The sequence below is a fragment of the Poeciliopsis prolifica genome, unplaced genomic scaffold (genome assembly GCF_027474105.1).
Source record: "Poeciliopsis prolifica strain line A6 unplaced genomic scaffold, Auburn_PproV2 SCAFFOLD021, whole genome shotgun sequence".
Classification (NCBI taxonomy): Eukaryota; Metazoa; Chordata; class Actinopteri; order Cyprinodontiformes; family Poeciliidae; genus Poeciliopsis; species Poeciliopsis prolifica.
In genome coordinates this window covers 950,212-976,980 of record NW_026562396.1, presented here as the reverse complement: position 1 = coordinate 976,980, position 26,769 = coordinate 950,212, and the positions used below count along the sequence as shown (strand labels likewise).

At 36.8% G+C, this 26,769-nt stretch overlaps 2 protein-coding genes across 4 annotated transcripts in view; one reads left to right on the top strand and one right to left on the bottom strand.

Annotated features, from left to right (window-relative positions):
• Positions 1-752: 752 nt before the first annotated feature.
• On the bottom strand, positions 753-26,553 carry kif18a (kinesin family member 18A). 3 transcript variants are annotated; one of them, XM_055045265.1, is made up of 18 exons: positions 26,411-26,553; positions 24,183-24,528; positions 22,368-22,525; positions 22,040-22,144; positions 21,650-21,760; positions 21,218-21,415; positions 19,183-19,359; positions 18,991-19,065; positions 18,760-18,860; positions 13,616-13,778; positions 13,126-13,290; positions 11,441-11,562; positions 11,059-11,348; positions 8,444-8,500; positions 4,408-4,774; positions 2,004-2,096; positions 1,796-1,893; positions 753-1,334 (listed from the first exon to the last, which is right to left on the bottom strand). In XM_055045265.1, the coding sequence occupies exons 2-18, from the start codon at positions 24,496-24,498 to the stop codon at positions 1,201-1,203; spliced, it is 2,730 nt and encodes a 909-aa protein (XP_054901240.1). In that variant the 5' UTR covers positions 24,499-24,528; positions 26,411-26,553; the 3' UTR covers positions 753-1,200. The 3 variants fall into 3 exon arrangements, with proteins under 3 accessions (XP_054901240.1, XP_054901243.1, XP_054901242.1); XM_055045268.1 differs by having other exon boundaries at positions 1,796-1,890; XM_055045267.1 differs by having other exon boundaries at positions 24,183-24,525.
• A 111-nt stretch (positions 26,554-26,664) lies between these two features.
• mettl15 (methyltransferase like 15) overlaps positions 26,665-26,769 on the top strand; it is a 52,720-nt gene continuing 52,615 nt past the window's right edge. The window contains exon 1 of the mRNA XM_055045238.1: positions 26,665-26,679. The gene's annotated coding sequence lies outside the window, so the exon portion shown is untranslated. The remainder of the gene's footprint in view (positions 26,680-26,769) is intronic.

Below are 26,769 nucleotides of genomic sequence, written 5' to 3'. Positions count from 1 at the left end.
ATCAAGAGTTATCTAATTTGACTCCCTATGAACTCTTGAAAGGTTTGACTTTTAAAAAAATCTGCTTAGTGCTTCATCACATGTGAAAGCAGCTCATGTCGACTATGTTCCTACATGTAAGGAATGCATTGGTTTTATTGGCTACTGCAGAATGGGAAGCAGATGATTTTTATGCTACTACTGAATTTATATTTCAGCCTTTTTCCAAGTACCAGGGCATTTGTTTTAATCAGTTGTTCTTAATTCAGTTTTCTTAAGCCATAACTTAGGTAAACAAAAGAGTAAACTATACACAATGCCAGAAAACCATTGCCAGACATGCATTTGGTATTCTGTGAAGCGGAAACAAAAGCACAAGGCTACAAGACACAACTCCCTTCACACTTTAGAAAAAACCATTTTACTTTAGCACATTCAGAAACTAACAGAGCAGAATTAAGGGACCAAGATACAATCTATTGGCCAGAATCGTCCTTCAAAAAAAAAAGTAAGAAAAACTTTTATCAAACTAAACAATGCCACTAAGAATCAAGAAGTCTAGTGAGATTCTATTGTATGCAGTGACTTATTTAAATCATATGTATAAATAATCTCCAAACTACAGCTATCTTTTAAAATTTAAGATTAAATGTTGAATCTCTGAACATGCGTGACGCTGGGACACCTTTAATTGAGCATTCATTTAAAATCTGGCTTTACTTGCAACAGTAATGACACGAAGAGCAAATATATTTTAGAATGGATTTATCAAATGCAGGTTGATGTACACCAGTTTTATTAAGAAACATAAAATAACACAATTTGTTATTGGTACAACATAAAAAAAACAACTATACAAACTGCTCCCAATAGAGCAGTTTTATCTGTACAAGCTGCCCTAAAATGAAGTTATTCTAAAGACATGCTTAAAATACAGTGTTCATAAAATATCTGCCCTGAGGCATCTTTTTGCTTTGTTTGTGTGTGTATGTGATCTAAAAACTTCCAAAAAGCCAAAAGTCAAAACATTAAGCTGCGCAAAATATCTACAGTGTTTATTTACAATCAAGTAAGGTTTTCTACCACATAGAGAATCCTGCTGGAGCAAATCTACACAACAGAACGCCAACTTCGTCCCGGAACATTTGTATTAACAACGGACGGAAAAGCTTGACGAGTCAAAAGCTGTCCAAATAAAAATGGTAAGACCGAGGTGATGGTTCACGTCCGCTTGGCCACCCGTTTGATCTGTTGGGACGTTTTATAGAAAAGTGATTTGGGTTTCTGAGGTTCAAGCACACTGAGATTTCCCTCAGAAACACTCCTCACTACTCTGCGGGGCTTGTTCTCTGAACCTGAGGAAATAGAAAAAGGCAGTTAATGATTTAACAGACAAGCTTAAATACAGAGATAGTGGATCTGAGAAACAGTCTAATACTAGTCAATGAAGAAATAAATTTAAACATGATACAAAGATCGATTAGTTAAATATGCATCCATTGAAATCAGCAGGTGACCAGAATATTTTACATCCTCCAGAAGATGCAAAAAAACTATTGTTTACAATTTGTACTGCTAAAATATTAATTGCTAAGGCTGAAAACATTTGAAAATGTGAGCTATAAATCTTATTTTTTTTCTTTAAACCTTTGGAAGGTGTTGAGTGACTGCAATTAATTAAAGTCCTTAAAGTAAAGTGAGAATAGGCTAATCAGGGCATGTCAACACTACTACTTGTGATTAGTGTAATATGTAACTATGTCAATCACTATTGTTATATTAAGTGTGTATGGTGCTTTTCTTTACTGGCACTTACCAGTGAGTCGTTGCACTCTGACAGGCCTCTGTGCAACAGAGGATTCTTTCTTTATCCGCTTCGGCACAGAGAAATTCTGAAACTCTTCTTTGAAGCTGCTTTAATTAACAAGACAAAAAAAATATCAGAAATAGTACTCGGTAAAACTTTAGGATTTACATCCAGGTTACATCAGGAGTTACATCTAAAAACAAAAGAGGAAAATTACCGGTTGAATTTACGCTTTCCTTGTGCAGCTGATGTCATGTCCATGTAGGTTGGGTTGGTTCGTTTCGTCTCTTGCAAAGGAACGATATTTTGTCTACAGAAGAAAAGCTCGTATCAATGCTACTGACTGAAAACAATATTGTAGAAACCATCACTTAAAATGTGATCAGCATGCTTTCCCATTTCATACTGCAGCTGGAGATTTCAGTAGTAAAAAATTGGATCAGGCATGTCAACGAATGAAATGTTTTCGATGAGGAAGCACCAATATGAAAATCTGGGCCAATATCAGATATTAATATTGCTGTTTTCGTCAATAAACACCACAAAGCCAAGTTGAATAAATCTGTGTGAAAATCCGTCTAGAAAAAACTGTTTATTCACATTTTAACAGTTTATGATTTGCACCAATATGTTTCCTGTCTGGAAAACAGAATAAACTGTATGTCAAAATTCAGTTTTTAAGATATCAGTAAGTGAGTTAGCTGCCTAATTAGCAAGCTAATTTGGATTTCTACCAGAAAAAATAAGATAATTTAAATAATCTTACTATTGTTACTGTCTATAAATCAGTCCACCTGCTTGAATTCCACTGCATGAGATGATCTACTGTGTTTTCAGCATCATTGGAAATTGAAAAATATCCAATTCTGACTGAAATGTAATGGCAATAATTGTCACTAGCCTGACATTTATTCTGAACTGGTGTTATATAAATAAAATGAACTGAGTTGTTTTCACAGAACCAATCATCCAGTTTAAGGTAGTTTTAAAAGTGTTCCATGTGTTTGTGTGGTGCACTTCTCTGTCATCTTTTTGCAATAAAACATTTCTTCTGAGGCAAAACATTTGTTCTGTTTTCGAGTTTGCCGAGGATCAAATTTCTCCACAACAATCCAATAATTCCTGTGTCAGTTTGCCATTTCCAGCTGAAGACTTGAACGAGCCACCCTTTTCAGTAGATTTAAGCCTCTTCACCAACTCTTCCAGAATGTAAACCCACGGCTGGTGAGAATATCCAGTGTGTGCACTCTCGTTTCAGCTTTGTTTTGAATAAGGTTTGGAGGATTTTCCTCTTTTGGATGACTTGGTTGCACTACAGACTGCAGCTTGGAAACATTCAGATGTCTGCCAGGAAGATAATTTAAGCTTTGAAACATTTGATGGAAAAACCACTTGAGACGTCACAGTGAGTTTTATCTCAGTCAGTCATTATAATATTTAAAATATTTATTTGATATATTAAAAGTTGAACTGGGACTCCTTTTTATGCAGCGTCATCTGCTGCTCATTTCTCTGGACGGCTCTGATCGTACCAGACATTAACATGCATAGCTAAATGATCTGGTCACAAGGACAAAGCCCAGTGTCAATTTTGAACTGATATTAACATCTTGGGGGCATAATTAGAACCAAACAGGACATTCTTGTAGATCATTTCTAACCCTAAATCCTGCCATGTAGCCTTGTTCTACTTTTGCAAACCTGTATCATTGTGAAAAATAATGCCAAACCAGACCAGATGGTCTGTGCTTTAATTTATAGAGTGATCAGTCCTTTAATCTGTCTTCTGATATGTTAATCTTAATCTCAGTCTTTACTTATTGTTTTCCAGTCCAACCAGATTCCCAAGCCGTGCTGTTAAAAAGTTGTCACAGCTGTTTATCTTTAACAGCTACCCAAAAAAAAAAAAAAACTCCCAACAAAACTATGACTGAAGGTTTTCCTCACGTAGAAATGAAACCAAGTACAATTTAAAAAATAAAACGCTAGCGTTTACTATGAATTTGTCAGATTTCTCTACAGTCTGCAGTACTTAAATGTGAAACCAGCAAAACAGAAACTGGAAGGAGAGACAGAAAGAACAAGGGAACAAAAGAAAGGAGGTAAGGAAAGATGAGGTCACAAGGGGAAAAAAAAAGGACAAGACGGAATAGCAACATGGGGGGAAAAGGATGGTTACAAGGACAAAAGTAGAAAATAATGCATAGAAGGTGGGAGACCACAAGGAGGAAGGTTGGATGTTGGACACAAGAACACAAGGGAAATAGGAAGAGACAAAAACAAAAGGAGGGCACAAGCCAGAAGGAAGAAGACAATAGAGGAAGAGAGAAAGTACAGACCAGGAAGTAGAGAAACAAGGACAGAAGGAGAGACTAGGGAAAATAAGTTTAGGGCACAAGGAAGAAAGAAGGGATGGAGGACAGAATGAATATATGAGAAGGAAATAATACATGGAAGGAAGAACTGAAGAAAGGAGCCTACATTTAGATAACTGGATAGGAAATAAGGTTGGAAAATATAGAATTTCCTTACCTTTCATAATTATTAAGACTTAGAAAACAATGAATTCAAATTCTACGCCTGTCAATACTACATAGGAACTCTGCTGATTATTTTCTAACCTTTTGGCAGAAATCTGGTCACCCTCCACTGCTTTGTGTGGAAGTCTTAGCTGGCTGGAGCCTGAGACGTCCGCTGACGCCGATGCTTGACACGGGCTGCCGTAGCTTAGGATGATGGTTGCATTGCTTGCAGTCTGGTCGTCATTTTCAATGATTTCAAATGTCTTGTTTGGATCCATGGAGCTGGAGCAGCCAAGTGGCAGCTGAGCAGGTTCTGGTGTGCATTGGAGTGGGAGCATGCCGTCCTCAAATCCTTGGGACTTGACAACGCTTTGTGGACTTTGTGGTGGGAGAAGTGTGGAGAGATTTCTCCTGATCGACACTTTTGGAGGCTTGTCTCCAGTCTTACCCAGCAGATCTCCTCCATCTAAAAAAAGAACCCAAAGTAATACGAATAACAGATTTGTTAAGTAATAGATGCATGCAAAATATGATGAGCTTACTTAGTTGTTCAGATCTATACCACCATACTATGCTTTCTGAACAGGTAAGAAAATGAAATCACTTAAGAAAAAAGAAGAATGGGGTGCAAACAAATTTCACTAAAATTGGTAATGGTTCATCACCATTACATAACATAACATCTGTAATCAGTCATAAGTAGTAAAGTGCCAACAATGGGCTTAGGAGTTGAATTTCAAATATAACCATGAAGAAATAATGGAGCATTTCCCTTTCATTATGCCACTATGGGATCACTAAAGTCAGACTGACATGAGGTCATTTCAAATGACGGTGCTCCACCTTTGTCTAAAAACTTTAAAATATCAGAACAGGGCTATGACATGCATTATTCATCTAACAAGCAGTGCTTTTTAAAAATGGATCAGGAAGCAGGGCATTTAAAGGCAAGCAACTTTTTTTTCCTTCCAAACTTAAGAAAATAAAGTTTTTAAACTTTTTAAACAGTTGATTTTTTTTGTAAAATAGTTATTCAGAACTATTGCAAGAAATTACATTTGGATAAGATGGAGTGATTTGTTTTAAATTTGTAGTAAAAAAAAAACCAAACAAAAAGCTAAGTAGTAAAGGCGAACATTATTTCACATGATTTAATCTTAAGGTTTCTGTGCAACATCTATCCAGCAACTAAACGTTGTTAAGGTTACAGAGCAAAAATAGGTTAAACACAATGCCTGCATCATGTTGGGTGCTGGGGAGGAAGAGAGGGCTAAAAAGAGAAAAATGCCAACACATATAGGAAGAAGGAAGTGAAAACACAAATGCAAAAGGTGAACGACTGATTTATACCATTCCCCAAATATCGAAAGCAATTTTTAGCAAACATGAGTCATACTTGAGACAGAGCTCCGTGTGAGGAATCAGTGATAAATACCCCTTTTCCTGTGGCAGAGGAGATGTCCCCAGCAATAAATGGCAGCAGAGTTTCTTCAATCACATATTTTTGGCTAGTAGGGGATTAATACATGCATGAGTTGCTATTTCTGGTGGGAACTGCACTGAATTAGGGTCGCCTGGTTGCTGCTGCCTGTTTTTTATAGTGCGCCGTTTCTGGTTGGTGGAGCAGGGGAGTTTACGTATGTTGACGTTTTTCCCAGCCCTGCTGTGGATCTGCATTTTCATGAATGGAGCTCAAGAGGGATTGGGAGGGTTAGATGCTAGACAGAGAGGAAAAACATTTGAGGATAGGATGAAAGAAACGCAGTGGGTAAGAGAACAAAAAACTAAATGTGTTTGAAGCAAAAGGCATGACTAAAATGGAAGCAGGAAGAGGTAAATGAGACAATTTAAAAAGTAAAAGATTTATTATCATCTAAAAATAAACAACTAAAGCAGATGCTGTGGGAGACAGGTGAATGAAAATTCACAGAGAATATCAGGTAAGGATTATTTCATTAAAATAAGGCAATGCTGTCATCACAGTGATCAGATTTGAGGACTTTGCTTTTGTGATGCACCCCACGAAGAGTTAATGTTCTTTCAAAACCACAAGCCTCACTAAAACCACTGAAATATGATTGGCTTTGCAAGGTGCAGGGTGGAGCCATTTCTCATAACATGGTGCAGTGACCATCAGGCGTTGTGGAAGCAGTGAGGCACTGAAAAATGGCATCAGAATGAAAATCAGGAGGAGTTTGGATAATGAAGCAACCATCACCAGTGAAAATGGTTACACAGGTGATAAATCTTTATATGTAAGTAGATATGTGATATTAGTAGCTCAGTGAAATAATGATCCAATTATGACAAATCAAGAATCCATAAATGAGTTCATAACTGGGCAGTTTGCAATTTAATTTTAAGACAATTAACTAAAATATTTATGAATAGAGAAAGCTTCTGATTTAATTACACTGGACACGTTAAATGACAAAATAGTTTACAAAAGCAGAGCTTGCTATTTATAAACAAAAAGACAACCTCTACATTTGATCATAGCTTCATTTCAATGCAGAGCGACAGAATATCAACCCAAATCTCTGAAAAAAGGGCAGCACATAGCAAAAGTAAAAAGGGGGTTTGCAAACCAGTTACTAAAATAAAATCTGATTCAGTCCAACACAACCAGAATCCTGGTTCCGACAGAGTAGCCATGAGTCCAGGTTCACCAGAAAATCAATATATTATTTCCAGATTGTCCTGACTAGCGTTGTAACAAGATTAGAAAACTCCAATAGTGCTGACTTGGATGTTGATAATTGGAATTCAGATACTGATAGTGATCAACCTATGGGTTTCGCACTCTTCCACTTGTTTTCCAGCATCATAATTGCTCCACCAGTTTAAGCAATTTGTTAACTGAAATAAACATCAAATTCGCACACTGATGGCAGTTCATGAAAGTTATTTGCATGCAGAAAGTCAATGCACGTCCCAGGCAGGAATCATAAGAACCAACCAGATATTGCATCCATCAGTCCTAAGCTATTGTGATCATGTACACATTCATATCATGACGACAACTATAATTCAATACACTGAGCAGCTCTATTCCTGATTGTAACTTTTTATGTGTGTAGAGCACAGAATCAGTTTATTCAATTCAAAACTCTCCATCACCATTGATACACTAATCATCTGACAACAATAATCAAGGACAGAGTCGATCTACAAAAGACTGGGACACAGAACATCAGGTTGAAGCTTGGTGAGAAAGTGACAGCTGTTGAAGCGACTATAGGGAATTGCAAGCAATATCACATGACCACCGGCCGGCTCCAGTTTGGAGCACCATACAAAGTCTTGGCTCGTGGGGTGAGAAAGAATTAGAAAATACCCAGCCACTTTTCAATAAAGTGGCTAAACAATCAGAAGAAAGAAACTTGGAACTGTAAAATATCTTTAAGACTAATTTTAAACTAAAACAGCAAAAATCTAAATTGAGATGTGCCACCACTCCAGAAAACAAAACAAAAACAAACAAACAAGACAGAATTACATTGCAACAATGAGTAATTGTCAAATTTTATTAGAGAATGTGGCAAACTCCCAAGAGTGTACATATTTCTCTTCTATGTAAGAAACTCTGGTCAACTGGCAGAAATGTTTCATGCTCATATTTCATTTCCTGCAAAATATCTCAATAAAACATAGACCATCTGTCATAAATATCATTACCACCACTTGGAACGCAATATTTCACAACTTTTCTCTGCGACAGCTTCTCAAAGGTTCTCTATGTAATACTTCTCATGAGCTTTTACTTAATTTCACAATTCCAGTTTTGGCCTGGAAAGAATGACTACAGCACCGTCATAAATCAAAAAATATTACATGCATGACTTTTAGTGTATGTGAGTGTGTGTTTTAGTACTCTGAACAACTTCTTTACAGCTTTGAAAAGGAATAATTGACATTTTAGGCTTTCCAATAACCACTACAAAGTTATATTGCATTTTAATAATAATTTATGATTTCAGATCTCTGTTTTACCAGTTGTTTAATGTGTATTTGCAGACTAAAAGGTGACAAGGGGAGTGTAAATAAGAATAATTGAGAGGGCCAGATGATTAAGATGTGTACAGAGGTTACTAACCACAGAAGTTTTGCAACAGAAGAGAGAAAATCCATTTACCTTTAAGAGTCGGAGCTGCACTGCAGTATAACGCTTTTTTACTGAGTCTCTCGGAACCTGAGAAGAGAATAAAAAAACTAATTCAACAAATTATTTCCATTACAATAAAATGATCCAAACACAATTTAGAGTAAACTCTTTAAAAAGGTTCATTTAATTTTACTTAGACCCTGTGAATGTAAACAGAAACTGGCTCGTGTGTGTTTAAGAAAATTAAATTTGATGATAAAGCCGAAGCATGAGGTACAGGAGAAATGTCAAGTCGACAACAAAAAAAAAACTCCCCTAATAGCTAGGGGTTTTGGTTCATAATAAAACATCTTATCTCTTAAAGTTTAAACTATGACAAACAACAGGCTCAGATTAATATCCCCATTCATATGTCACTGAATCCTTTGTTGTACTGACATTTAATTTAATTAAAAGTCAACAAGAAGGACTTTCAAATAAAACAAGCAAACACAGGAGCAGAGGGACAGGTGCAGCCTTTACTTCTCAACAAACAACAGCCACTATTGCAGCAAGGACTGCTGGCCAGCTTCAGTTCATGCTCCACTGTCTGCCATATCTTGTGTGTCATGAGCTGCTGGTGCTGCTAGGTCATGCAGGGATGACAGTTAAAAATGAAAACTGAAAGATGCAGTCTCATGGCTCCAACAAAACACACCAGGCTCTGGACTAAAGCCAAACACACCTGCCACTATTTCACTCTTTAACTGCAAAGCCAACTTTTATATTTAAAGCTATTGTAAAACATCCAGATGTGACATGAGCAGGTCGTGCTGAAAACATTATTTACAACAGTACAGCTGGTTTGTTGAATCAGATCTTAGGAAAAGTTTCTTTAATTACAAAATATAGATCTAGACCAGTGTCTCTCACTGGTCTGCATATTTTAGGTGTGTCTCTGTTCCAGTACACCTGATTCAAAGAATTGCATGACCTTCTTTGAGTGCTGCAGAGGCTTATTAATCGCCCAGTTATTCAAGTCATGTGTATGGCAGAAGGGAAACATCTAAAATAATGCAGGGCAGTGGTCCCAGAAGGACTGCAATGGAGAAACACGGATCTAGGCGTAACGTCTTTATAGTAGAATGTTGGTAACAAACGAAAGAGAAAGTTTAACATCTGTCCCACAGCTGCAGAGTATGAAGGCGAAATGAGTGGAAGGCAAAGCTTTTGCACCTGGCAGAGGTGTAAGTCATAAAGCCAAACTAGCATGTGCACTAAAGAGAGAGCTATTCCTCAGAGAGCACACCACTGAACACTAACTGACTGAAACATTTGTGAGGTTGTTGAGTTGAACAGCAGTAGACATAGGTGGTCTAATGAGTCTTAATTATTTTTTGTTGCATTTCAGCCAGGACTGTGTAAATTGTGTCATAGCCCAGCTATTTCTGATGGGAAACTGGCAAACTACAGTGCACATAACATGCAACTAACATAAGGAAATGATCTGTGGAACATGTGGAGCTCCTCCCAAATCCGGCTTTATGAGCAAACTTATAATGTATGGAAAAGTAGAATGGGTTATCGAACAAAACATTTCAACATCAGTTGCTGTCCAGTCAAGCTCCATGTCATTGAATACTTTTGAAATAACCTGCAGCATGGGGTGTCAAAGTGCTGGAATGATTTTGACTACACGTACGATTTTCAAAGAAAGACTGAACCAAACCTTGTTTTCTTTCCAAAAGGCACACCTTCAACTTTTTATGTGAAGGTGTATATTTATGTATATTTTGGATTTATAATGATTACTACTTCATTTGTTTCACAAATCAGTGGATATTTAGTTTATTGTTGAGTAGTGCAATTAAAATAAAAGTGCAATTACAAAAACATGTAAGCACTTTTCACTTGACCGCAGACTTCTACTGTATAGTATGCAGTTCTTTGATGACTTTCCCCAAGAACCATCCATTAACTGCTTGGATTTTGCCTCCATTCCGCTACCTGATGATTTTTATATTAATGTTGGTCATGGAAGAGATAACATCCATATTTACTGAAAACCCTTACCCTTTTCTGATCTCACTGCTAACAAATTCAGAAAAGATTTCACAAATTTTTTTATTGATACTTATGTTACATTTGCCTTATAAATCACTGATGCACCTAGACCGTTGTCAGCTGTTTGGATTTGCATCCAAGACAGAATCTGTGCTGACATGCTGGACTCAGTTTGAGAAAATGTTTTGGTTGTGCTGAACATTATATATTGATGATGAATGCTTCTTGTAACTTGGGTCATTTTCTCAGTCCAAAAAATCTGCAGTAATCAAAGCTCTTCTTTTGAGGAGAACTGAGGAACTTTATGAATTACTTGAAAGGAACCAGAGAAAAAACATTCTTCTATCTTTCCTAATCATTTAATTACAGGCATACTTACTGTTTTTCTGTTAAGTTAAACTGTTATAGAGACACAATCTGCCATTAAAGTTTATAATGCAACTGATAGAAACAGCAGCAGAAAAAAGTGATCAAAAGTTTCCATATTCCTCATATTGTGCATCAAATAAATACTTTAGTCTTATATTTTATAAGAATATAGATTTTTATGCATATATGAAAATAAGAGAGAGACAGAAAAAGAAAGAAAAAAGATGACTTACTGCAGGGGCTACTCTGGTGGTATTGCAGATGTGAGAAGGACAGGACAGGAGCCAGCGCACTGTGGAGCCTAACTTTTCTCGCCCCACATGTCTCCAGTGAGTCGTCACCAATCTCTTCAGTTTTCACCTGCTGCCCCGTCCCTTCCTGGTCTGCCCAGACCACACCTCTCTCCCTCAACACAACGTGCTCCAGTTCTTGGTTTTCCATCTCATCTGCCAGACTGACTAAGCCAACACCATGTAGTGCAGTGTACTGCCGACTGTAAGCGGGCAGCAGGATGTTTATCATTCTGGAATTTAAAAGAAAATGATAGACACATTTGAAATAAGTGCACTTTCCTTTTGTACAGTAACGGGTCAGACATGTCAACGGTCAACCTACTTCTGCATGCGCTTATTCTCCTGATCCTGCAGCGAAGTGAGTTCAACCATCTGCTTTATGTGCTGCTTGAGATCATTCACCTGCAGCTCTAGTCTGTGGCAATACAAGTCCTTCTCTAACACCTGAAAAAGAAAGAAAAAGGTGAGTTCAGAGAGCACAAACTTTCAAACAAAAAGAGACTGAACAAACTCTCTAACGGCAGAAAGAGACTGAACAGGTTGGATTGAGATCATTATGCGAAGGATAGGACAAAAAGTTCCGTGTTCATCCATGTTTCATCAGAAAAGTAGACAGTTCAGAGCATGGGAGGAAAGGGAGAAAAAAGGAAAAGAGAGCATCGTGACGTAAAGAAACTACGAAGCAACAGCAGAGAGAACATTTGACCGCTGGGTGCGTCATAGTTCTGGGTCAGTTCCTGGAAGAAAGGATAAAGAAGAAAAAAATAACATGGACATGGTTTTAGGTAACCGGCCGCTGCGTGAAGGATGAGCAAAGGGTATTGATTTATTCTCTTCACTGATCCACGAATGAGCTAGAGATATAAAATAAACATGCTTCTAATTACTGAGAGAACAGATGGGAAGGAAACAAAGACGGTCACGATGCCAGCAGTGAGACAGCCTACCCTCCAAAATAAACAAACAAAAAACAGAAAGCCATGCTTTTTGACAAATGTGACCTACATTGTTACGGTTTTCTTGGTATCTAATCATGTCCGTTTGCCTTCCTACATTTCATCCAGTCTACAAGTTATGCAATTACGCATTTAATTTGCCTCACCCTTACCTTCAGCAATCTGTTTTTCCTGAATAGCTGAAAATAGCCTGCAAGCATTCTGTCACCAATGTCACTCTACCTGTTGTTGGCTTTTATAAAACAGAAGTTTTAAATGGACTTCAACAGGTTTTCAGTGTTAAAGTCTAGTTTATTTTGGTAACAATTTGGTCTGCTGAAAGCAAGTATGTCCTGATGCTGTTCCTACAGTTTAAAGTCATTTTAATAAGATAAAAGAATAAGCGCCAGATTGAGGGGTTCTGCCCAGCCCTGACCAGTTGCTTCACAGTGCCTGTCAGCTGGCTGAAAGCTAGCTACTTCAGCAGGTAACCCAGTTAATTAATCTCTTTATCTGAGCCTCTACTTGTGTTATTACAGAGCAGAAAAGTATAATATTCTGGGCAATAAACACTAGAAAAAAAAGCTCCTAAATATTGTAGGTGTATATTCTACATTTTTCTTCAAATCAGTGCATCCAAATTAAAATAGACTGTACAGATAATACATGTTGTAAATTGTAATAACTGCAATCATTTAATTGTTGCAGAAGTAGGAATAAAATCTGTATTTTTGTTTGATGTTTAATGAAAGTCTGTTGAAAGTCCTAAGAACCAGAAAACTGTAAAACAGCAGAAAGCCTGACTTCCTTTAAATCTCGACAAAAAACACACCTGTTTAGAATTGTATTTGAAACGTAATCAATTCAAAATTTAATGATGGAACAATGTATTGTTTATTCTGTGTTGCATGACTTTGTGTTTTTGTGTTTATGATGTAAAGCACTTTGAAATGCCTTGCTGCTGAAATGTGCTATACAAATAAAATTTAATTGATTGATTGATTTGTCACAAAGAACTTTGTTACTGTTTCCAGTATTACCAGATGTTAATGAGTTAAAGAGTGTTACTCACCTCTGAGGTTTGATCATTTGACTTCAGCAACTTGATCTCATTTTCAACTCGGTGAAGCAAGCCATCATTTTCTAGAAAACGTATCTCTGTCTCCTTCAGACGTTTTGATATGTGCTGGTGCTGAGTGCGTAAGCTGGCAAGCTTGCGCTCATGCTTACAAGTGGCCTGTGGAAAACGTAAAACTTTTTTTTTTTAAACTTCTTTTGACAAATGTACATATTATGCAATCAGGCCAATACAGAATTAGAGATTAAGGTATTTGTTTATTCTTAAAAAAAAAAAAAAAAGCAACACTCAAGAAAATAATTTAAAGTAAATATTGGCATAAAACTTTGTAATTCTTACAAACATAAGAAGAGACCTAAAAACTGATGAACAGTTACCTTTTTCCCGAAGTATAGTCAATTAAGAGGCTAACAGAACAGAAAACTGAAATGATGACTTCGCAGTTTGGAATCCAAAAAGATCACGCAGTGTGTGCATCAGTTACCTTCTCCATCTTTTCTTTGGCACAGAAATGTCGGACCTGCAGGTTATCCTCCTCACAGTAGCGCTGCCGCAGCTCATTCGCCTTCAGTTGCCGCTCTAGATCCAGCTGCTCTCGCCTGATTTGAGCACGGCTGGAGAAGATGCTCTGCAGAGCTTCTGACACTCTAGAGGAATGAGAGTTTATTTTTACTTACTTTACAAAGTTTTGCTTCTTACCAAACTTTAAAAAATGGTTTACCACCAACAGTTTCTATCATGCTTTAGATTTAGATCAAAGATTTTAACAAATGTAAGAAAGAAATGTGAGCAAACAGCCTGGTACATGGATCAGAAAAGGCTCAAAACTAAAAGTTATTATATTGTATTTGGCCAGTGATCAACATCCAATAAATCTACTTTTGAAGCTGTAGCACTTAATTTTTACTGATGGGGCAACAAAGTTGATCATTTAACTCTACTTTTGAGAGACTGGCAGTAATTACATAGCATCTAAAATCCTTGTGGCGCATTACCATTATTAATATACCTAAAAGGACAGAAAACATTGGAAAAACTTCTTAAGCAGCGATCAGATCCTGCAACAATATCTGTGCAATGTGATTAAGTCTGTAGGGTTTTAAATACATATGTGAACACACAAAATGGACTGAAATGGCATGCTGCAGGGTGCTTTTGGAGACAGACTGGAATACTTCTATCTGCATTAGCTTTGTAACATGAATTCAAATCACCTCAAGCCTCAACATTTTAGGTTATACGTGTAGTAAAAGTGTTTAGTAGCAGAGCTGATGGCTTCTGATAGAGCTGCATAATACGTAGCAAATTATCTCAAAAATGCATAAAATATCAGAATCTCAAAGAACTGCTTGGATTGCAATAAACATTAGCTAATTCTGCAAATGCCATTCACTTAGGTTCTTTATCCAGTAATATAATTTTGGTGATGCTTGTTATTTAATGCTGCAGAAAATGATTTAGGAAGGGGTTAAGGCACAGGTGTCAAACTCCAGTCCTGGAAGGCCACTGCCCTGCAACCTTTAGATATGCCTCTGCTGCACCACACCCGAATACAATAAATCGGTCATCAGCAAGGCTCTGGAGAACTTATGTACACAAGAAGGAGGTAATTAAGTCATTTCATCAGTGTTTTGTACCTGTGGCACATCTAAAAACTGTAGCACACTGGCCCTTGAGGACTGGAGTTTGACACCCTTGGGTTAAGGTGTTCTGCAAGTCTGGCCAATTCAATTCTGCTTGATTCTCATTTCCCTCCAGTGCTCCATTTGGGATTTCTCTCATTGAGCTTGATTGCTGCAGTTGAATTTTGCAACCTAACTAAACCATATTCATTTGTAAATGACGTAGCACAAGAGACTGAATTCATTAAGGGTTGTACAAAAAAGACAGAAAACAAATTTGGATGTCGAGTGGATCATTTAGCTCAGATCTTAATGCCAGCTGTGAATAGCCATGTTTAATGTTGGGTGGTATCTGTTTAAGTCAGTATGAATGTTATTCCTGGCTCGGGACGATTATTGTTAGCATGACTGAGTCCTTTATAGGTAAAGGACAATGGGGGTGTGAGATTGTGGAGCAGTATAGCTAATGCAGAGTCCATCCTACTGTGTAGCAAGCTCTTTGGAAACTGCATAAATTACTTGTCAACTTTCCCCCAAATATAAATCAAATGTTATTATTTAAGCATATCTAAATTGGCTAAGTGAAAACTTAGCAATGCTGCACAAATATCACATCACTGGATGACTAAACATTTTAGTACATCTGACGGCAAACTAAGAAACTCCTTGTCTGCAGCCTCTTGAATATGCCACTTGTGTTCAAATTGAGCAAGTTGGATATTCTTAGCTTTATGATGCACATATGTATTCCTGAAATAGAGGTGAGCTGATGCTCTGATTGGATGCTGTCTAGTTGAGTAAAGACGGCATAAAAGGCAGGAGAGGCATGCAGGTAAATAAGGCTGGAGAGCTGTCGCTGAAATGTGACTGCACTCTTCAATGTAACTCTAGTGACGTAGGAGACGCCGTGGCCTTGCTAGACTGTTGAATTTTTAATAGCGTGAGAAGCGTGCAGCCTCTATTCAGAGCCTCTTTCTGTGCGAGTTGTGAATTCTGATGCCAGTGAATGAAGTGTGTGGGAGAGAGACTCATTCAGCTTTTCCCCTCATACCCCCGCCTCCAACCCAAATACCCCGACAGATGCCACTTTATGCCTTACAGACAGTCAGATAAGATGATAAGATCTGGCTGGTGTGATTTAAGGAAAATAAATGTGTATCATTTGTACTGAAAAAAAGGACACAACTGTTCAAGATTAAAACTCTACATTCGTTCATTCCCGGCTGCATAATCGTGGCAGACAGGAAATGAAAAAAGGAAGATCCGAATTAAACTGCATTTGCTTTCTAAACGGTCCATTGCAACAGTTTTCAACCTGATCCTCTGGCCTCTGAGCACAGCTGTCATTAATCCAAGATAAGACATGCTTGTCTAAAAAAAGTACACTGGAACCAATAGAATCAATTAAACACTGAATATGTATCCGTTTCTATTAATCATAAATATAAACTTTGTAGCAAATATAAATCTTTATTTATCTTAAAGCCTCATTTTACATCCAAAGTTTAATGTATTTCATTGAGCAGATCAAAATAAAGAAAGGCGTAACTGTGAAGCCTAAAGAAAGAGTTACATAGTTTTCACATGTTTCTGTAAAAAGCAAAAAAAAAAAAAAAAAAAAAAAAAAAAAAAAAAAAAAAAAAAAAAAAAAAGTGGAAAGCACATGAGTTTTGTCCCAGTTACAGCAATTCTTCAAAATAAAATCCACTGTACTGACTCAAAAAATAAAAACCTTATTGCTAAACAGAGTATGCTGTTTACCAACGCTGGTTTGAGAATTCCTAAAAGAATTGTTGAAGAATATCAGTAAAGACCAGCTTAACATAAACCAAGAAAGTCACCAGACCAGTCAGTGATAAAGTTGTACAAAAACGTTTAAAGCAAATTTAGGTAAAAATTTGTACAGCTCTAATCTAATAGAAGATTCTTTAAACTATCAGCTGAAAGTAGAAAATCACAAATGCATACCACACTTTTCTCTTAACTGTGCATCGTTTACATCCCACTTCACAATTCTTTGTGTTGGCCTCCCAATTAAATACACTGCAGTATTTGATTCAGGTTTCCTACATATTTTCCATTTCAAAATTAAATGTGTTGCAAAGCAGAAATTAATTTTTTTTAAAATTTTGTCAGTTCTGAACATATTTTAGGTATCTGTTCTCAAAAACCTAATAATAATAAAATAAATGAAAATAAAGTAAAAGAGAGAGAAAACAGTGCTGAGGTTGACTTCTGATTCTGCACACCCTGATCTAAAAAATGTCTGAGGACAAAAGAGTAGTAAAATGGTCCTTTTAACATTTCTAAATGAATGTGTAATTATCTTTGGACACATTGAAGTATCTTAATGACACAAAGTTAAAAATAAACAGCACTATTGAATATAATATAATATATAATACAGTATAATAATCCCTTCACTTTTTACAAATTCAAAATGGTAACTTTTAGGAAAGAAAATAAGGTCAGAGAGGTGTAGAAACTCAAGCCTTTTTCCACACCATTTTCTTTTTCCATACTTATACAGACATAGAAAATGATAGAAGGAAATTTCATACTTCTCCAGGACCTATAAAACTGAACAGCATTCCTGGGGGTTATATGACTAACCACTATATCACTAAGATTTACAATATTACAATTATGCATCACAGATCTCAACTTCTCATTCGTGTCCTGGTTAATATTCCAGTTTTAACTTAAAACACAATTATAAAGAAAATTTCCTCTAAAGGGTGTTGAAAAGAAGTACACTTAAAAAAGGACATATACCCTGTATTTATAAAGGAGGTGAGGTGCAAAAAAGAAACAGTTCACCAGTTTGTGGGCAGCAAGGTTTCGACTGAAAGCTTTTGTGTGTGTTTTGTCTTAAATCAATGTGACTTGTTATACCCACTAGGGCAGCATGAGGTCATCAGCAGAGGTGGACCATTTTCCAGGAAGAAACAATTTTCCAAGAGGTCTAACCGTCAGGTTCATGTGGGAGTATTTCATAACAGTAACACAAACAAGCTGCTTAAATATTATAAATCATATTTAACAAGGAGGCTATATAGTATATGCAGTTCTCATAAATGTTATGTGAATTTATCAAGGTTATAACAACAGCTGAGGAGCCTTTAGGGGGGACTATCAGTTCTGACACTTGCTTCAGTAAGTCCTGGGCCTGCCAGCAGATGAAAATTCCTTTGACGGACTTAGATGCAACTATATAGCACAACATAAATTACATAAATAAATATATTAACATGTTTATACACACATACACAGTGATTTGCTTCAGGAAATCAGATGTTTTCATCTTTCAGTGATAACTGAGGGAAAACCAGGATAAACAAGGCCCTTAACTCTGCTGAGAGAAATGACAATGTACATGACTTCATAAATAAATAATTTTATAGACACATTTTTAAAAATATTAATAAGTAGAGCTGCTCATTGAATAACACACCATCTATTTCTTGAAAAGCTTTGCTCTGCCAGGGTGAGAACCTCAGTCTGCAGAAGTTAATTTCAGAACTGCAAGGACAATTTATACATAGTGAACTCGTTGTGTTGTCAGATTTTTTTTCTCTCCTTTTTTTCTTCCAAGCTAAAGGAACTCAGGGGCAGAATCACAGCATGATGTAAGGATTGTGTATCCTGTTGAGACTTGGAAAAGCTTGGGAAAGAGCGAGAATAAAACGCAGAGCAGGAAAACCTCTACTTCACCCGCCTCCTGGGTAGTTTTCTTTAACTGCTTCAATGATTCAAAAGTAATCTTCCAAAATTGACCCTCTTATTTGCAATGATTAAATAAGATTTTCATTCTCCAGGTATAAGTGCTCGTGTATCAATTGCTGTACTAACACCTTAGTTACCCTAGTGGCAAAACGCCCAACAAGCTCCTTTGACTTGAATTGGTGTCTACATACCAATGACTGGAGTTGACCTGAAGGATTTATGACAAGCCAAAAAGAGTGACGTGTTGCAGGTTTCACTGGGAATCAGACCACATGCCTACCTTTTGAACTCCGCTTGTTTCTGGGAAGAGATCATGTTGGAAGCCCCAGGCACTGCGTTTTTCTCCTCACATTTTTTTAGTTTCTGCTTCAACTGGAGAATCTTCAGAGATGCAAGACATTGAAAACACAGTCAGAGACAAAGGACAAATCACTGTAAATGTCCTAATTCAAAACAAATGAGGGCGATTTGACTGATTAAATGTCAAATCATGATGGTGGGATCTCCTTACCTCTTGCCGCTGCTTCTCACAGATCACAGCATATTGACCGATGTGACTGTCAAGACTCACAACATTACTCTTGAGCTGAAAGGCAAGCATTGGAAAAGAAAAATGTAATGTTTTCAAAGAATTTTATGGATTTATTTACTAGATTCATTGCCATTATATCATAGTTAACTATGTGAAAGCTTTAGCACTGACCGAGGACTTTATCTCCTTGGCCCTGTTGGCATATTTAAGTGTGTTCTGGGTGTCATCGTAGGACTTGGATGATGGGCTAACATTGGCAATCATAACAGTTCTGCAGTTGCCCCCCAAGGAGTCTTTAAGTAGCCTTGTCAGCTTGCTGTCACGATATGGTATATGAGCCTTCTTACTCTGAAACAAACAGGAAAAAAAAGAGTATTAGCCCCACAATGTATGCTTGAGTTAGACTGCATTGAAGAAACTGAAAAAAAAAAAAACCAAAACCTGAGAAACCACTGAGGTTTCACTGTGTTCACTTAGAAAATATATCAAATAAATGTTTGACAAGAACAAATACAGAACCCAGGAATCCACTACTCTTGTCAAACAAGACATAAATCAAAACAAAAAAAAAAAAGTGAACTCATACATATGAAGTGTGTCTTCATGTTGTTTCTCCACTTTAACCGGAAGAAAGGCATTGTTACATTGAGCTGTATGGTGGGAACCAATAAACCTAACTGGAAACACAATTTAGTACAGAGTGTACAATTTCAAGATTGAGTCTCTGCAGCAGTTTGTGAACACAACTCAGCCAATAGTAATGGCATTAGATCAACTACAACTGCTTCGGTGAGTCACACTGTCAGTGACACCAGGACTGCAAAAATTCACGATTTAGAATATCACAGAAAAAGAACCATCTACATCTGACCTGAAAGACCACAGCTGGAACTTTTGTTAGGTTTGCAGAGTTTCAGAATAAATGTGAGAAAATATCCACTTTTAACAAAAGCAGACTGTCACTGTCATTCTATATTAAGTGTCAAAAAGTAAATAGCATTGTTTCTGGGATCAGTGCAGCACAAGTACATTTAAGACATTCCATAGATGACTAAGCCCTTGTTGTGACTGCTTAACGCAGTACAGCTTTTATTAGCCCACCAGTGCTGAATTTTATTGAAACATCTAGAATGTTAATCTTAAACAGAAACATGCCTGCCGCCACCAAGCATGGCTTTAATGTCAAAAAGCTTTAACAAATCCCAAAAGACGCATCCTTTGTTTTTGCTGTCAAAACACTACATGATTTTAACAAATGTCATCTGTTCCAGCTGTAAACCACAATTATTGCACAGCTGGAGCATGGAAAACTTTTTCTACCCATATTAAAGACCAGAACAATTAGAGGAGTGATTTAGCATTATTGAAAACAACATGCACACCCTTTTAGAAAGGCCTCACTTTTACTGAATAGGGCACATTTTTGGTAGATGTAAAACTCTGGGTTTGACTAAAGGACAAGCTGGAGAAATGAAGTGGTTTGTCAGATGGCTTGACAAAAGTATGGCCATTGCCTAAGGCAAACAACTTACAACAGAATCTCTGTACATACAGCATAATATGAAGATGACAAGAGCCCAAACAGAATCGAGCGGACATTCTTCAGCTCTCTCAAATGAATGGCATGTCAGTCAAGAAGCGGGTAAAGACATTCTTTCCTCTAAACATTGACCGCAACGTGAATTTCTTTGGACCAATAACCATCAGCAACAGGGTGGCAAAGTTGTGGTGAGTTAAGAATGTATCCATGACCGCAACTCTTAAAAAAATATGAGTGAAGTACAGCAGCAACTTAACAATGCTGATGAAAGAAGACAGACTCAACCCAAAGAATGAAGGAGAAGCCTGTTGAAGATGGATTGCATTTCAACATGGCCATGGTAGGTTTGCACAGCATTTCCTAAATGCATGCTGCCTTCTTGTGTCGTGTCTCTTGAGACTGGTGTGTAAAATGAGAAGACTGCTTGACAGGTTAATGTATGCAACTGGAATGAAATAATACCCAAATACTCAGTTGACTTTGCCCTTCCCAGGTTCCATGTCTAAGAAACAACATTGTATCTTGTGTAAACAATGTGCTCGCCATCTTTTATTGAGAGTTTCACAAGTGTTAGGGTGATCAACTAGACAAAATTTTAATGTGGTTATTATGTTGTTTTTTGACCTGTTTGGTAATTAATGAAGATATGAGGAAACACAAGCTCACCTTTGGGTCTGCAAGAGCGTTGATAACATTTCCCAGGGCCAGAAGGGAGCGGTTAATATTAGCACCTTCTCGTAGGCGTGCTCCCTTGGCATTGGTGGCGCTCGCCCTCTCTGAGCCAGCCAGGTCAATCAGGCTCATTTTGGCTATGCAGACATTAGGGTTTAGACTGGCTGTTTTGTCTTGCTGCCTCAAATATATCTGAGAAATTGTAAACAAAAGTGTCAGCTTAAAAGGAATGTATGTTTTAAGTTTCTACCAGCAAAAGATTCTTTAAGTACCTATTTTGTATACATTCAAAGGTGGATAAAGTTATTTGGTTACTTTGTAGGTAATTGTAATGTTTTTTTTATTATCATTATTATTTATTTCTGTTAAAAGTAACAAAAAAAAAATATGCAAAATCTTTTTATGTTTTTTACAAGATTAAAATACCTGAAATACAGCATGAGAGCGAGAAGAAGTGGCATTCATATCAGTTGGGTGTTGTGTCCTGTTTCGATTGCCAGAATCCAAGGCCTCAAGAATGTGCTCTGCAGACTTGGGCTGTAAAACAGCAACAGGAAGATTTTTCAGCATGAGGGTGATGGATCAGGTGAAAAATGGTGAAACGTCTAAAATGTGCTGCAAATGAGTAAGGTACACCAACTTTAGATTAAATGTGAGAAACAATTAATATCGGAAGAAAGTCTTTAAAGAGCAGTTTATTTATTGTTAAATGTATAGAGACATTACGTTATTTAGTAGAACTATAGGAGCAGAATTATACCACGTGAATAAAATGGAATACAATAACAAGAAGGCTCAATGTTGTATCTGACAAACCTTATGAAGTGTGAGGCCCTGAACCACTACTCCTTTGGAGCTGTCCTCTCTGACAGCAAGAGGCCCGACATTAGCCAACAAGTCTCTGATCTGTTCATTGTAAACCTGTGAACCAACAAAAACATAGTTAAGTGTCAAGGGCAAGCTTCAACAACCGAGAGTCACCTCAGGACAAAAATAGGAAATGCAGGTCTGAACACAATAGTTTTTCATTGAAAATGAAAGTAGACAAATATGGAGGAGTAATGTAAGAAATGCTGTTAGACACAAAGTAACCAGGTTAAAAATAAATCATCCATTCTACACAAAATACATACTTAGAAAATACCTCAAGATATGAAAATGCAAGAGTAAATTCTTTCTCCTCCTTGGCATCATCCATCCGTTTGAACAGTTCTTTCATTGTGCGGTACATGACTCCAGGGTCATTTTGTGAACCCAGCATGGTATGGGTCTTTCCAGCTCCGGTAGCACCATACGCAAATACTGTGGCCAAAAAAAGGAAACTTATTACAAAGGAAAAGGGTACACAAACACACTAATTTTAAAAGAACATATACTGTGAAAATACACAAAATGCAGTCTACAAACTTCAATCAAATGACAGGAATTTAAGTGTTTAATGATATAAACATTAAATGAATACTTTTTGAAACAGCATTTATTTTAATACAGTATGTCTGCATACAATAATGCAGACAAAGCGCAAGAATGCTAGATTGTGATAAATAAATCTCAACCGATCAAATATGTATATGGTTTACTGTTTCTTTCCTGTTTACAACAACCTTTGCTTTTTTTAACATGTTAAACAGATAACAGATGGCAACAACTTAAATTTGTAAACAATGGCTTCAGAACCGACAACCAGGCCTTAAAATGCTGCCTGAACAAATTTTTTTATGTAGAATTTTGCTACTTTTCCAAATTCAAGTTTTCAGACATCTAACTTGTTTTCAGCTAATTTCATAATTTTTGGGAGATATTTCTACTGAAGTCTGGGTACAAAAACAAAACCCTAAAAAAAAAACTGGGGATAAAGAAGATGGATAAACAGAAAGGTATGTAAATAAAAAGATGAATGGATGGAAAATAAGGGTGAATCTGTGGTATTCACATGAATGGAAAGATGAATGGATGCACATTTATGGATGAATGAACAGATTGATGGGTTATTGATAGATAGATGGATGAAAGAAGAAAGGGATTTATGGACTAACAGCAAGATGGATGGTTGACAGAATGCATGGATGAAAAATACTAGAATAAAGGATGTATTATGAACAATTGAATGTATGAATTGTTCATAGATGGATGGTTGAACAAGTGGATCCAACTTAAAGAAAACGGATATTGAAAAACTATAATAATTTCAAACTATGCAAGAACCTTGTTAACACATAGCCTGAGTTCTACATCCAAAAGCTGCTCAGAAAAGTAACCTTAAAAGATACATTGTACTGAGAAGAAAAGAGAGTTCAGTCAAGGTAGTGAACATTAAATTTAATCCTCCATGGACCCATATTTACCACAGATTCATAAAAATGAGTTAGCAACACAACTACAGACAAATCTAGCAAGACATTTGTTGTTCCCAATGACAATTTCAAAAAATATGATTTGCTCAGTTTGTTTTGTCACTGATTCTGACTTTAAAAACAGTTTTGTAACATTTTTTTCAGAGGGGTGGAAAAATTGAACCGATTGTCTGTAGGGAGCAAACTGAGAATGGTGACTGGATGCTGTAGTGAACGAACTCCCCTCTCACTTTGCTCCCTGCAGTGTACTTTTTCTCTGGCATTTTCCCTGAACCGCAGGCTTACGTGGAATGGACATGCAAACTAACAATTCCAAAGAATCATAAAGAATGCAAACCTTGTAGCCCAGGATTTAGAAGGTAGTTCAGGTACAATCTGTTCATGACTTTTTAGTGAACCTGAACCTTATAAAGTATTAAAGAAATTCAGGAAAGGTGAGGTCTGAATCATGCTTCCTCTTACTGCAAACCAATTTTACTGTTACTTCATTAGAATCAATTTAGTCTTCCTGTTGCTGCACTATTTTACACTAATAGGGATTTTGCTGAACCTGAATCAAACAAGAAGCCTAACACATTCAATAATTTTGTATCCAGATTAGTTACCTGTGCAGTTGAATCCATTCATTACACCATCCAGTATTGCTTTAGTGGTGTTCTCAAAAATGTCCAGTTGAGTAGAATTCTCATCAAAGACGTGGTCAAAAACAAATTTCAGGTCCTTGTTCGCCCTCTTGTTGACGTTTCTGTTCCTAACCCTTTGCGACCCAAAACATGACATGTCCTCCTCCTTGGGGTCAAAAATAAGCATGTGGTTGTCGACAACTTGGACGACATTACGACAGTTTTCACGCTTCTCGCTGTCGTTGGTTGGTCGAACCCGAACTACGACTTTTACATGACTACACACGTCATTTGCCATTTTGGTCCTTCTGCTGTTAATGGAATCCTGCTGCAACACAAAAAGGAAAAAAGTTCTTCAGTGGACTTGTCACAAATTTTTCTACTAAAAACAAAACAAGGTAATAGGAATAACAGCCATCGCAGCTTTTGATTTGGATGTGCAGTTATCAACAATCACATGGTCCAGAACATAAATCCATCTTTGTTTACACACAACTGCTATTTTTTTAAATCTTTTTCACCGATTTACAGCATAAATTTATTTTCAAGGACGTTTAATTTCTTATCATTGAACTGTTACCTTGAGTTGGCAACATTAAAAACAAAGTAAAGGTTTTAACTGCAAAGCTCCTTAAACAACATAAGTCTCCAACTTGTAACAAAGACACAAGCAGAGACAATGAAAACCTTCCAATAAAAAAATTTATGGTTGTGTCAGCTGTATCAACCTGTATATGGGTCTTAAATCAGAGTAATAAATGCAGCCGCACTGATTTATTAGTTTATTGTGGAAAGAGTTGGATTTATTATGATTCAAAGATAATCCACCAAGGCTAACAAATATTTTTAGAAAATTGTAAACAAAACTTGATAAAACCCTTATAGTAGCTTAGTGAATGCAACATGTGGACACATAGAGCTTGAAATTTTAACACACATTGTCACCTCTATTTTTTTTTTTCAAAATGATTTTGTCAAAAAAAAGGGGAGCATGTAATTTTACTCCGACATCTTTATTTGATCTCTTTACGTTCGATAATGCAAAGCATAATAAGATAAAAATGTTGCGTTTAAGTCAGATATATTTCACAGCTCAGCATAAATACATTGATTTGCATTACATATTGTAAACTGAACCTTCCAGGTACAGGCTAAACCCATTCTTCAACAAGTTGTGGTATGTTTAGATGAGGTCACACCAAGACAACAAAAATAAAAATAAGCCTTTGAATAACAGCATAGTCATTAATCAGCCATTGGTTGGTGCTCTTACTGTTTATGTTGACTCATTTGAAAGTATACCAACCATCTTTTCAGATTGCAGTATTTGTGGCCATTTTTGTCATCCTTGGCTTACTTAAGCTGTAAGTGTTTTGAGTATGACCATTTTTGATAATCCATTTTCACATTTTTTCTATAAAAGAGAGTTTCACCCTGTAGAATTTAACCTCCTGATTAAATAATAGTCTAAGTTAGAAATCCACAAATCATTGGCCAGCGATTTAAATCAGCTTTGATTTGTGATCTGCAGGTCAAATGCTGAAACTTTTTTACGCTCAGGCTCCATTCATTAAATACTAAAAAAAAAAAAAAAATCAAGAACTGGCAGAAGCTCTTATCTACTGCCTGCATTTTCAGTAGATAAAAGCATTAACTGAAAGTATTTTTGTTCATTAAAAATCAGGGAAAGTTTAGCGTAATATGCGTGAAGTTCATGAGCATCTGATACAAACCCACTACTTTAAAGAACCCCCAACATACCTTTTCCCCTTTATATGTTCAAGAATTTGGGTTGAGGGAAAAAAAAAAGTTATATGAATAATTGTGCAAATTCTAGCCTACATACACATATAGTCATTAATTTATTATTAACAAAGAAAACTAGGGACTGTTGGTATAAACGTGCTGCGGTAACTTCAGAAATACATTAATATATCGAGATAATAACAGCTTCCTAACGGTAAAATATATTCATTTGTTACTTTACAGATATTAAGATACACAAAAGTTCTGCTTTTCCATTACCAATACTGTACCAATGCATTCATTAAATATCTACATATCTAAATACAGAAGCATAAATGTCTCTTAGCACAGCTGACAAACACCTGCTAACAAGCCAGATAACGTCGTGTATTTTCTAACAATACGTTAGCTTTGTTGTCGCCATCACACAGAAAACTCTCCGTGGGGATTTCTTTTTTCCTTACCTGTTATAAACGATTGCTGTCTGTCATGCCACAGATGTTTTTAATTTTGTATCTCATCAAAGTAAGTCGCTGTCACATGAAAATATAAGTGGTTAGCAACGCGTTGCTGGAGACAGCTAGCGCAGCAAGCGCCAATATTTTTCAAACAGGAGCTCTCTTCCTGTGTGGCCGAGGATTGGCTGTCAGGGTGAAGACGCTGCGCGGTCCAGCAGTGACGAGCACGTCACGCTGAGGCTGCTGGGGGTGGAGCTTCTGCTTGATCCACTACGGTAAGCTGCAGTTTAGCTTCTCTCATCTGGAGGCACGTTTCAGCGTGACAGTCGAGCTGTTTCACATGCTGTGCTGTAAAATACTGTTTA